The 13,542-nt window shown below is 50.7% G+C and overlaps 1 protein-coding gene across 20 annotated transcripts in view; it reads left to right on the top strand.

The window, feature by feature from the left end:
* The window catches only part of MACF1 (microtubule actin crosslinking factor 1), a 519,073-nt gene that overhangs the window by 420,256 nt on the left and 85,275 nt on the right, over window positions 1–13,542 (top strand). For all 20 annotated transcript variants that reach the window (XM_075336189.1, XM_075336201.1, XM_075336203.1 and 17 more), the window contains 7 exons: window positions 267–464; window positions 1,730–1,858; window positions 2,127–2,297; window positions 2,410–2,565; window positions 2,666–2,872; window positions 3,080–3,199; window positions 3,365–3,534. In XM_075336189.1, the coding sequence (XP_075192304.1) occupies window positions 267–464; window positions 1,730–1,858; window positions 2,127–2,297; window positions 2,410–2,565; window positions 2,666–2,872; window positions 3,080–3,199; window positions 3,365–3,534 (1,151 nt within the window). The remainder of the gene's footprint in view (window positions 1–266; window positions 465–1,729; window positions 1,859–2,126; window positions 2,298–2,409; window positions 2,566–2,665; window positions 2,873–3,079; window positions 3,200–3,364; window positions 3,535–13,542) is intronic.

Raw genomic sequence — 13,542 nt, forward strand, 5'->3', positions numbered from 1 at the left:
TCCGATGTTACTCGGAGTGAATTTGTTTAACCAAGTTATTGGCTTTCCTCCTTCTTGCTTTTGCACTAAAACTGGTGAGCCAGTGATCCCACTGGGGGTGTATAGCCAGAAGGGGAGGGGCCTTACACTTTTTAGTGTAATGCTTTGTGTGGCCTCCGGAGGCAGTAGCTATACACCCAATCGTCTGGGTCTCCCAATAGGAGCTAGAAGAAAAGGAATTTACGGTAAGTAACAAAATTCCCTTCTTTCCACCAATTTATATGCAGGTACTTAAAAATGATGTGCTCGCTCATGAGAGCACAGTGAAAACTGTCATCAAGGCTGGGAACGAGCTGCTGGAGTCCAGTGCCGGAGACGATGTCAACAGCCTAAGAAGTCGTCTGCAAATGCTGAACCAGCTGTGGGAGTCCGTGCTCCAGAAAACGGAGGAGAGGGAGCTGCAGCTGGACATGGCTCTTCAGCAGGTTAGTAGAATAGGACTTCTAGGTCTGTCCTTCTCATAAACAAGGTTGCTTCTGAGCAGGATCTCGGCACTTTGTACAAGGCATTTGAGGAGGTCATCGTTTTGATATACTATATAGTGTCAAAATTAGGCCACTCTGTCCTCACGCTGATTAACTGGAGCAGCGTCCATGCCTCTCCTCTTAAAGGGAATCCGTCACCAGGTTTTTGCCACCTAATCTGAGTGCAGAAACATGTAGGGGCAGAGACCCTGATTCCAGTGTCACTTACTGGGCTGTTTTCCTGTAGTATTGATAAATTCAGTGTTTTATCAGCTGGAGATGATCACTAGAGGACTAGTAAATCTATTGCCATGTAGTCCTCCATATTCATGAGCTCTGTATAACTATACCTCTACCACTGATTGACAGCTTTCTGCCTATACACAATGTACACAAAAAGCTGGAAATTAGTGATGTGGGTGGGGTTATGCAGAGCTCAGCATTGAGAGATCTGGTAGATCTGCAACAGATAAGCAGTGATTTTATCAAAGAGACTGCTAGCAGTCCAGTAAGTGACACACAGCTGGATCAGGGTCTCTGCCCCTACGTTATGTTGTTCTCAGATTGGAGAAGCAGAAACCTGATGACAAATTCCCTTAACGTTTCAGGTCTGAGTCATTTTAAGCTGCCTAATTTTGCTACAATATGTTTTAGAAATAGTGAGCACATTAAGGGATTCTTAGTGAACTGGCATATATGTGGGAGAATCTTGCAGGCTGTTTTTTATTACATCTATTTATTATTAAAGATGTTTCCAGGACTGTAACATTCTTGACCTATTTTTGGGACCGGTGGGGTTGCAACACCTGCCACTGCTGCCGATCAGTTGCTCACACTGCCGCCGACAGAACTACTCAGATGCGGAGCTGCACAGCCCAGTTCTGTGAATGGAATAGTGGCCACTGCCAGATACTGCACATCTGCCCCCTACTGATCTGAATAGGAGATAGATATACAGTACCCAGCCATGGCCACTATAAAAGTAGCTGTGCAGCCGCAACTAAGCAGTTCTGACTGGCAACTGGCTCGAGAAAAGCTGATCGGCGGCAATGCCGGGGTGTCCCATCAGACATTGATCACCTATCCTATGGATAAGCCGTTGATGTTACAGTCCCAGACAACTCTTAAGCTTTTGTTGAACAGGTTTTCTACTACTACCCACTTATTCATGTTGCTTTGCCTGTAATGTATTATTTAAGCGTTACTCATTTTGGTTTACCTTGTAGGCTCAAGGGTTCACTGGGGAGATTGAGGATTTCATCCAATGGCAGAGCAGAATAGAAGGCCAGCTGTCAGCCGCCAAGCCCACTGGTGGGCTCCCAGAGACCGCCCGGGAGCAGCTGCAGGCTCACATGGTAAGATGGTTATCTAGGCAGCGGTATGGCTGGAGAAACTCCTGCCCAGATTACACTGGTACATTATACGGTCTTGTAGTACAGATGTTATCTGTTTCTGCACAGATGAGTGAAATGCATAACCTCCTGCCGGACAGGTCTACCCTGGGGAAGGGGAGTGGGGGGATTAATAATGCGGCTATTAGAAATCCACACATATTCAGTGTCAGTTTTGTCTTGCTGAATTATATATATCAGTGTGGCTCACACCACTACCTTATCATTGAAGGAATTGTATGCTGAAGTGAAAGCAAATGAAGAGCTGTATAAGCAGCTTCTGGACAAGGGGCAGCTGATGCTTCTGAGCCGAGACGATTCTGCCGGCTCCGTCACTGAGCAGAACGTTGGCCTTCTGAAGAGAAAATGGCAGAACATCAACAACAAAGTGGACGAGAGGAAGGTAGGTTTTCATCGGACAGGCTGGACACTGATTTTAGCATTCTCATCTCATCTTTTTCAAATGGTGTTAATGGCTGCGATTACACACAATTGGGATTTGTTTATACCAATAGGCGAAATTGGAAGAAGCGCTCAACCTAGCCACCGACTTCCAGAATTCACTGCAAGACTTCATCAACTGGCTGACCCAAGCGGAGCAGAGCCTGAACATCGCGCCCCCTCCCAGCCTCATCCTGGACACTGTTCTGTTTCAGATTGACGAGCATAAGGTAATTTCATGGGGAAAAACCCATTCCGTTATGGTTTTTCTTTATCCTATGGCTAACATCACTTTGACATGAATACGATATTTTTTTTATTTCATCCTAGGTTTTTGTAAATGAGGTTAATGTTCATCGGGAGCAAATTATTGATTTGGACAAAACCGGTAACCAGCTAAAGTTTCTGAGCCAGAAGCAGGATGTGGTCCTGATAAAGAATCTCCTGCTAAGTGTCCAGTCTAGATGGGAAAAAGTGGTGCAGAGATCTGTGGAGCGAGGACGCTCTCTGGATGACGCGCGAAAGAGAGCCAAGCAGGTTTGTACAAGGCGCTAGGAAATTGGGGAGCAAATAGGTAATTCCTGCACAGCCTTCATTTATAGAAGCACTCCTGTTATTTGTTTATGCCCTAAACCTGTGTAACAGTGTACTGTATGGTGGTGATTAATGTCATTGCTTTCCTTTGGAAATTGTTTACAGCATGTGTCGAAGGGTAGAAATAGAAAACTTTTGTCTCTACTTTAGTTCCATGAAGCCTGGAAGAAATTGGTTGACTGGTTGGAAGAAGCTGAGAATCATTTGGATTCTGAACTAGAAATCTCCAATGATCCAGACAAGATTAAACTGCAGCTTTCTAAGCACAAGGTTAGATTGTGTATGAGCCTTTATGTGTTGTCCACAAGAGTGTTATAGCCTGATTACATTTTACCTTGGTGTTCTATGGAATTGCTCGTCTTTTTGCTTCTGCTATGTTGGAAGGTCTGGATCTTTCTTTGCACTAAAACTCCAAACCTCTTTTTCCTACAACAGGAATTCCAGAAAACTTTAGGCAGTAAACAGCCTGTTTATGACACGACGGTCAGGACTGGACGTGCATTAAAGGAAAAGGCTGCACTAAGTGATGATGTGCAGAAATTAGACCATCTTCTTGGAGAAGTGAGGGATAAATGGGACACAGTATGCGGAAAATCAGTTGAAAGGTAATGGTTTTAGATTTAAGACTAGTTGGTTAGCTGCTATTCTATATACAGTGGAACCTTGGTTAACGAGAACAATCCGTTCTGGGACTGTGCTTGTAAACCAAGTTACTCTTCTAGCAAAGCAACATTTCCCATTGGAAATCATTGCAATGCAGACAATTCGTTCCACAACTTGTGCAATGTCCCATCCTGGTCCCCTATTGTGCCATTTCACACATGTACAAACACACGCACACTCACAGACATATTATGCTCACCTCACATTCCGTTCCATCGCCAGACTCCTGGTTCTTGTAGTTTGCCGGTACAGGATGTGTATCGGGTAACCATCACGAGCAATGCCAGAACATCCACTGCCAGAGCGCTGACGTCAAAGGCATGATCCGCTTGCCTCTGATTGGTCAGTGCGCTGCCTTTGAGTAGCTGCTCACAGTGGAACTTCCTTCCTCGTCGCGATGGTTACCAGATACACATCCTGTACCGGCGAATTACAAGAACCGGGAGGCCGGCGATGGAACGGAAGGTAAGGTGAGCATAATATGTATGCAAGTATGTGTGTGTTTGTGCGGGTTAGAGCGTGGTGGATGTACGGAACCGGAATTGTGTGCGGCGAGAATTTGCTCATACGGCAAAGCTTGCTCGTAAACTGAGTTACAAATTTACAACAAGCTTTGCTCGTTAAGCGAAATGCTCGCAAACTGGGTTACTCGTTAACTGAGGTTCCACTGTATAGTATATTACTGCTTTGGATGTGTATCTGGTGTAAATGCATTCAAAAATATAATGTTCAACTGAATTGCTATATTTATGCAGCCCCTGCGGCACTTAAGGCTGCTTTACACACTGCGATATCGTTACCGATATCGCTAGCGTGCATTCCCACCCCCGTCGGTTGTGTTTCATGGGCAAATTGCTGCCCGTGGCGCACAACATCATTCGGACCCGTCACACTACTTACCTGCCTAGCGACGTCGCTGTGACCGGCGAACCGCCTCCTTTCTAAGGGGGCGGTTCGTTCGGCGTCACAGCGACGTCACTAAGCGGCCGCCCAATAGAAGTGAAGGGAGCGGAGATGAGCGGGATGAACATCCCGCCCACCTCCTTCATTCCTCATTGCGGGAGGCCGCAGGTACGATGTGGTTCCTCATTCCTGCGGTGTCACACGTAGCGATGTGTGCTGCCGCAGGAACGACGAACAACCTGCGTCCTGCAACAGCAACGATATTCGGGAACTGGGCAGCGTATCAACGATAAGGTGAGTATTTTTGATCGTTAGCGGTCGCTCGTACATGTCACACGCAATGACATCGCTAACTAGAACGGATGTGCGTCACGAATTCCGTGACCCCACCGACATCGCGTTAACGATGTCGTTGCGTGTAAAGCGGCCTTTAGCATCACATATGAAGTGTGATAGACTTCAGCGATTCAATTATTAACTTTTACACTTACTCTCGAGGAATATTGGTGTATCTGGAATGCCTTTTAATCACTTTGGCACCGATCATTTGCCTGTTTTGTTTTTTTGTTATATACTATTTTTCCTGTGGCGGCACAGTGGCTCAGTGGTTAGCACTGCAGTCTTGCAGCGCTGGGGTCCTAGGTTCGAATCCTACCAAGGACAACATCTGCAAGGAGTTGGAGTATGTTCTCCACGGGTTTGTGTGGGTTTCCTCCAGGTACTCCGGTTTCTTCCCACACTGTAAATATGTTGGTGCTATATAAAAATATGGATGAAGGAATATGGAGAAATATGGATGACTATAAGAATGAAGATATTAAAAAAAAAAAGATTATTTTTTTTACTTTGTGCCAAATTTATAAATCGTGTATGACATTTTGAAGTTGTTTGGTATCATAAACATCAACTAATACCGGAAGACAAAACAGGAATAATAATAATCATCTTTACTATTATTATTATTCCTGTTTTGTCTTCCGGTATTTATGTTTGTGATACCAAACAACTTCAAAAGGTCATACACGATTTATAAATTTGGCACAAAGTAAAAAAAAAAATCTTATTTTTATTTTTCTTTATTTTTATATATCTTCATCCTTTCTTTGTCGCTCCATTGGGAGACCCAGACAATTGGGTGTATAGCTTCTGCCTCCGGAGGCCACACAAAGTATTACACTTGAAAAAAGTGTAACCCCTCCCCTCTGCCTATACACCCTCCCGTGCATCACGGGCTCCTCAGTTTTAAGCTTTGTGTTGAAGGAGGCACACATCCACTCATGCTCCCATTTTAGTCAGCAGCAGCTGCTGATTTTATCGGTTGGAAGAAAAGAGGGCCCCCACAGGGCCCCGGCATGCTCCCTTCTCACCCCACTAAGTCGGCGGTGCTGTTAAGGTTGAGGTACCCATTGCGGGTACAGAGGCTGGAGCCACATGCCGTTTTCCTTCACCATCCCTTAGAGGCTCTGGGAGAAGAGGGATCCTAACCGGTCATCCATTCACTGGGACCGGGCTCCCTCCGCAGCCCCTGTGGGAATCTGCCGGACAGGAGTCTTTGTATCCTCAGGGACAGGGCCCTGCATCCAAAGGTACTCTGTGTCCCCATGGGGACGGTGCATGGAGCGCTTGTTTCACAGACGCTGCAGCTGCTTCTGGTTTTGTGACGACCGGGACTTCCGCGCCGACCGCGCCTGTTTGTCGGCCGCGGTATTAAATTTAGTCCCCGGCTTCATTGCGGCCTAGTACCATAACTCCCGCCCCCGGGCCTGCCAGTCAGGGGTAAGGGCGGGACGGTCGACCTGACGTCGGCAGTGAGGGCTGGAGCATACTTTAGGTTTTCTCCCCCCCCCTCACTGATCACTGTGGGGCACCAGATTCCCGCACTTTACTAGTCGCCGCCCACGGCTCCCTCCTCCCCTGAGAGCTCCGGCAGCCATTTTTACACATTCTGCCGGTGGAGGATTTCAGGAACGAGCTCTGCAGCTCTGGGAGACCTAAGGCAGGGAATCTGGTGGACACACACCGCTTTGGGCGGTCGGTAAGCCACACCGGTCACCCAGTGCTGGTCCCCCTAGGGTGCCGGAGTGTATATATATATATATATATATATATATATATATATATATATATATATATATATGTATATGTATATGTATATTTATATTTCTTCAGCGCTCTATTGGGAGACCCAGACGATTGGGGTATAGCTACTGCCTCCGGAGGCCACACAAAGCACTACACTAAAAAGTGCTAGGCCCCTCCCCTTCTGGCTATACCCCCCCGTGGTATCACGGGTTCTCCAGTTTTCAAGCTTTGTGCGAAGGAGGTCAGACATCCATGCATAGCTCCACAGATTTTAGTCAGCAGTAGCTGCTGACTATTTCGGATGGAAGAAAAGAGGGCCCATATAGGGCCCCCAGCATGCTCCCTTCTCACCCGTTGATGGTGCTGTAAGGTTGAGGTACCTATTGCTGGTACGGCGGCTGGAGCCCACATGCTGCTTTCCTTCCACATCCCCCTGAGGGGCTCTGAGGAAGTGGGATCCTGCCGGCCTCAAAGCTCTGACGCCGGGCTCCATCCACAGACCCATTTGAACCTGCTGGATACGGAGCTGGGTACCGTTCAGGGACATTATGCTCCTCTCTACCCACCATACCTACTGACAGGGCACACCAAGTGCCCACCGCACCCCCCTTTAGGCCCTGCACCATTACAGGTACTCTGTGTCCCCGGACACACAGACACAGCACACTCCAGACTTGCTGGGTGTGCTAGTGCGCCGGGGACAGTAAAGGGTTACAGTCACTGCAGCTTTGCTGAGTGACTTTGTGTATTGGGAACTACCGCGCCGGACGCTCCGGGAGCGGCGGCGCGGCTGGGACTTGTAGTTCGCCGGGGACTGGGCGCCGACCGCGCTTTTACGGCGGCGGCGCTTATAAATCCAGTCCCCGGCTTCTGCGGCCTAGTGCCGCTTCGTTCCCGCCCCCTCCCTGTCACTCAGGGAAGGGGACAGACGCTGAGCAATCAGCAGCGCCGAGGGCTGGAGCCTTTTTACATGCTCCAGCCCTCTCACTGCACACTGTCGGACGCCGGATTCCCGCTCTGACTTGGGGCACGCCCACGGCCCGCCCCTCCTCACACGAGCTGGGGAAGACGCCGACAGCCATTACTGCAGTCCGAGCTCGGACTTTCGGCAACCAGGCAGGACGGTGGCGACCATACACCCGCTTATAGGCGGGCGGTAAGCGGCACACATAGTGCTGACCCCAATATATACTGCAGTGTGTACATGTGTATTTTAACTGCATAGGTCGCTATATGCCCGCTTGGAGAGCGACACATCAGCAGCAGGAAAGCAGGTGTGCTAAGGCACAGGCTTTCTATGCTGCTTGTATTGAACGTATTGAAGTGTTCATTTGTATTTATGCTTGTATGCTATACATTGCACTGTACAGTCGCTAGTTTTAGCTATATTCTCCTGGAATGGCTAGACTACAGCAGCAGAAAACCAAAGGTGCTGGGGCACAGGTTTTTTTCTATGCTGCTTGTATTGCATGGGCTGCAGTGTGCATTTGTACTTGTGCTTGTATGCTATGCATCGCACTGTATGGTCACTCTTCTGGGCTATATTCCCCTAGATGACTAGTCTACAGCAGCAGAAGAGCAGGGGTGCCAGGGCATAGGCTTCTATGCTGCTTGTATTGCTTGTGCTGCAGTGTTCATTTGTACTTTATGCTTGTATGCTATACATTGCACTGTACGGTCACCATTCTTGGCTATATACTTCTAGATGGCTAGTCGGCAGCGGCAAAAAAGCAACACAGATTTTCAGTGCTGTTTTTACTACATGGGATGCTATTCATGACACCGTCCCATTGTGTGCATGCTCCCCTGTAGCACTTCGTCTGCCGGGGTCTCTAGCACTTCGTCTGCCGGGGTCTCTACTAGTCGTGGCCAAAGAAACCACCTGTCAACCCTGTCCAAGGACAGGGACGGAGTTGCAGTTTCGACAGATATATTGTCATAAGATAGAGACTTGCAGTCCAGACAGGCCATGGGCAATCTTCCTGACCAACCTCATTTGGAACGGGGGGGTCCCAGGAGGACTCTCTGTATGATAAGGCAGCTCTCCAGGACTTTGATCCTGACATCGCTCTCAATCCGGATACACCGGATGGTAACGCCATACGGAATGATCCTATAGCATCCATCAATGGAAGGTTGGATCTTTCTCCCTCAGCTCCCCCAGTGGAGGAGTCAGCTTCACAGCAGGAGAAGTCCCTTTTCAGTATCTCAAACGGATATGGAGTATTTTTCTGGCCACGCTGACTTCAGAGAAGCAGTCCAGAAACACCACGCTTACCAGATAAGCGTTTTCTCCAAACGTTTTTTAAAGATACACGTTATCCCTTTTCCCCTGACGTGGTCAAGCGCTGGACCCAGGGTCCAAAGGTGGATTCTCCAATCTCCAGGCTTGCGTCTAGAGACATAGTTGCACTGGAGATGGGGCTTCACTTAAAGTTGCCATTCACAGACAGATGGACTCTGGTTGAAATCTGTCTAGGAGGCTATCGGCGTGTCGGTTGCCACGGCATTCACAGCCGTATAGGCAACCTAACCTGTTCAGCTGTTCTTGCGCAGCTGGCCTTGAGCACATGTACATCTGTACCGCAGAGGCGTCCGTAACCCCGCAATGTCTGCACTGCGACTTACCCTATTAAAACTGTCCTAAAAGTACAGTCGAGGTTTCGGTCCTTCCCAAGCTCGGGCAGGTCCCAATTGTCCTCGTGCAAAAGGGCTACAAAACCTCAGACGGGCTCAGATTCCGGCCGGGCTCAATCACGCCCAAGGAAGGCAGCCGGAGAAACCGCTACCAAGGCGGTCTCCTCATGACTCTCAGCTCTCTCTCTCTCTCTCCGCATCCGCGGTTGATGGCAGACTCCCCCGCCTTTGGCGACATTTAGCTGCCACAGGTCACAGACCGGTGGGTGACGGACATTGTGCTCACGTGCACAGGACAGTGTTCTGTTCTCGTCCTCCGACTCCATTATTCAGAACGGCCCCACCTCCCCACCGAGCAGATGCCCAGCAGCAGGCGGTGGACGCTCTAAGAGCAGAAGGAGTGGTGATCCCTGTCCCCCCTCAGGAACGAGGGCGAGGGTTTGTACTCCAATCTCTTTGTGGCTCCAAAACAGGACGGCTCCTTCCGTCCTGTTCTGGACCTAAAACTGCTCAACAATCATGTGCACGCCAGGCGGTTCCGGATGGAATCCCTCCGATCCGTCATTACCTCAATGTCTCGAGGAGACTTCCTTGCCTCAACAGACATCAAAGATGCCTATCTCCACGTGCCAATTGCTACGGAGCACCAACGTTTTCTACGTTTTGTGATAGGAGACGACCATCTTCAGTTCGTAGCTCTGCCATTCGGTCTGGCGACAGCCCCACGGGTGTTCACCAAGATCATGGCAGCAGTGGTAGCAGTCTTGCACTCTCAGGGACACTCGGTGATCCCTTACTTGGACGATCTACTCGTCAAAGCACCATCCCTCGAGGCATGCCAACGCAGCCTGAATGTTACACTGGAGACTCTCCAGACTTTCGGGTGGATCATCAATTTGGCAAGGTCAAATCTGTCACCGACTCAATCACTAACGTATCTCGGCATGGAGTTTCACACTCTATCAGCGATAGTGAAGCTTCCGCTGAACAAGCAGCGTTCACTGCAGACAGAGGTGCAGTCTCTCCTTCAAGGCCAGTCGCACCCCTTAAGGCGCCTCATGCACTTCCTAGGGAAGATGGTGGCAGCCATGGAGGCAGTTCCCTTTGCGCAGTTTCATCTGCGCCAACTTCAATGGGACATTCTCCGCCAATGGGACGGGCAGTCAACCTCCCTGGACAGGAAAGTCTCCTTTTCCCAGACGGCCAAGGACTCTCTGCAATGGTGGCGTATTTCCACCTCATTGTCACAGTGAAGATCCTTCCTACCCCCATCCTGGGCAGTAGTCACGACAGATACGAGTCTGTCAGGGTGGGGAGCAGTTTGTCTCCGCCACAGGGCTCAGGGGACGTGGACTCAGCAGGAGTCCACCCTTCAGATCAATGTTCTGGAAATCAGGGCAGGGTATCTTGCCCTACTAGCTTTCCAGCAGTGGAGAAAGAGCGCAGATCCGACTCCAGTCGGACAACTCCACAGTGGTGGCATACATCAACCACCAAGGAGAGACGCACAGTCGGCAAGCCTTCCAGGAAGTCCGGCGAATCCTCATGTGGGTGGAGGACACAGCATCCACCATATCCGCAGTTCACATCCCGGGCGTAGAAAACTGGGAAGCAGACTTCCTCAGTCGCCAGGGTATGGACGCAGGGGAATGGTCCCTTCACCCGGACGTGTTTCAGGAAATCTGTCGCCGCTGGGGGGTGCCGGACGTCGACCTAATGGCGTCTCGGCACAACAACAAGGTCCCGGCATTTATGGCACGATCGCGCGATCACAGGGCTCTGGCGGCAGACGCCTTAGTGCAAGATTGGTCGCAGTTCCGGCTCCCATATGTGTTTCCACCTCTGGCAATCTTGCCCAGAGTACTGCGCAAAAATCAGATCCGATTGCAGCCGCGTCATACTCGTCGCCACAGACTGGCCGAGGAGATCGTGGTACCCGGATCTGTGGCGTCTCACGGTCGGCCGACCGTGGTCACTACCAGGCCGGCCAGACTTACTGTCCCAAGGGCCGTTTTTCCATCGGAATTCTGCGGCCCTGAACCTGACTGTGTGGCCATTGAGTCCTGGATCCTAGCGTCTTCAGAATTATCCCAAGGGGTCGTTGCCACCATGAAACAGGCTAGGAAGTCCACTTCTGCTAAGATCTACCACAGAACGTGGAAGATTTTCTTAACCTGGTGCTCGGCTCAGGGAGGGTCTCCCTGACCATTTGCATTGCCTACTTTTCTTTCCTTCCTGCAATCGGGGTTAGAAAAGGGCTTGTCGCTCGGCTCCCTTAAGGGGCAAGTCTCGGCACTATCCGTGTTTTTTTCGGAAGCGTCTAGCACGTCTTTCTAAGGTGCGCACGTTCCTACAGGGGGTCTGTCATATCGTACCCCCGTACAAGCGGCCGTTAGATCCATGGGATCTCAACAGGGTACTAGTTGCTCTCCAGAAGCCGCCTTTCGAGCCTCTGAAGGAAGTTTCATTTTCTCGCCTGTCACAGAAGGTGGCGTTTCTCGTTGCGATCACATCGCTTCGGCGAGTGTCTGAGCTGGCAGCTCTGTCATCCAAGGCTCCCTTCCTGGTGTTCCACCAGGACAAGGTAGTGCTGCGCACCATTCCGGAGTTTCTCCCTAAGGTCGTATCTTCATTTCATCTTAATCAGGATATATCCTTGCCTTCCTTTTGTCCTCATCCGGTTCACCGGTATGGAAAGGACTTACGTTTGTTAGATCTGGTGAGAGCACTCAGAATCTACTTTTCCCGCACGGCGCCCATGCGCCGTTCCGATGCATTTTTCTTCAGCGCTCTATTGGGAGACCCAGACGATTGGGGTATAGCTACTGCCCTCCGGAGGCCACACAAAGCACTACACTAAAAAGTGCAAGGCCCCTCCCCTTCTGGCTATACCCCCCCGTGGTATCACGGGTACTCCAGTTTTCAAGCTTTGTGCGAAGGAGGTCAGACATTCCATGCATAGCTCCACAGATTTTAGTCAGCAGTAGCTGCTGACTATTTCGGATGGAAGAAAAGAGGGCCCATATAGGGCCCCCAGCATGCTCCCTTCTCACCCGTGGATGGTGTTGTAAGGTTGAGGTACCTATTGCTGGTACAGGGGCTGGAGCCCCACATGCTGTTTTCCTTCCACATCCCCTTGTAGGGCTCTGTGGAAGTGGGATCCTGCCGGCCTCAAAGCTCTGACGCCGGGCTCCATCCACAGACCCATAGCACCTGATGGATACGGAGCAGGAGTACAATCAGGGACAAGGCCCTGCATCATACAGGTACTCTGTGTCCCCGGCAGGCACAGACACACTCCGGGCTGGCTGGGTGTTGTAGTGCGCCGGGGACCGTAACGCTAGAGCTAGTGTTCCTACAGTTTAACTGGGGGATTTTTTTCTGTGTTGTGGGAACGCAGCGCCGACCCCCGCTGGACCGGCGGCGCTGCTGTGACTTTTAGTTCGCCGGGGACACGCCGACCGCGCTTTTACGGCGGTGGCGTTTATAAATCTAGTCCCCGGCTTTTGCGGCCTAGGACGCCGGCAGCTCCGATTCGTTCCCGCCCCCACCCTGTCAATCAGGGTAGGGGAGAGACGCTGTTTCACCGCAGCGACGAGGGCTGGAGCCTGATTTACATGCTCCAGCCCTCTCACTAGGCACAGAGGGAAGCAGGCTTCCCGCTCTTAGCCAGGAACGCCCAGGGCCCGCCCCCCCTCCTCTCTCAGGACGCCGGCAGCCATTACATGCATGTCTGGCTGGAGGAAGGACGCAAGGCTCTGGGAGACCTGGACTAGGGGGCTTTGGAGATCACACACCCGCTCTTAAGCGGGCGGTAAGCGGCTTTTCAGCTGGCCCCTCTAGTGCCTCAGTGTGTATTAGTGTACTGTGTCACTGGACATATATATATTTCCTTATTGCTTGCACTGTGAGGTCGCTTCCTGGCTGTATACCCAGATCGCTCTGAGGAGGCAGCAACATGTCATCCACAAAACGCAAGGCTGCCAAGGCTAGGGCTGTGTACACTGCGTGTGCTGCATGTGGGGCTGCTCTACCAGCAGGCTCCAAGGACCCCTATTGTGTGCAATGCTCAGATCCGGTGCTGCTTCGCCAGCCGGAGTCAGGAGAGATAGTGACCCAGGCTGAGACGCCTGTAAGTCCTGCCCCGGTGTCAGGGACAGACTTTGCAGTTTTTGCTGATAATATGTCTGTGACTATGGCAAAAATCCTTGAAACTTTGCAATCCATGCCTGGGGCTCAGTCTATGGACACGGCGAGGTCTCTGTCCTCTAATCCCCCTCAGTTGGATTTAATCCAGACTGCAAGGGGGTCCCCGGCTTCACAGGCTG

The sequence above is a fragment of the Anomaloglossus baeobatrachus genome, chromosome 2 (assembly GCF_048569485.1).
Source record: "Anomaloglossus baeobatrachus isolate aAnoBae1 chromosome 2, aAnoBae1.hap1, whole genome shotgun sequence".
NCBI classification, from domain to species: Eukaryota; Metazoa; Chordata; class Amphibia; order Anura; family Aromobatidae; genus Anomaloglossus; species Anomaloglossus baeobatrachus.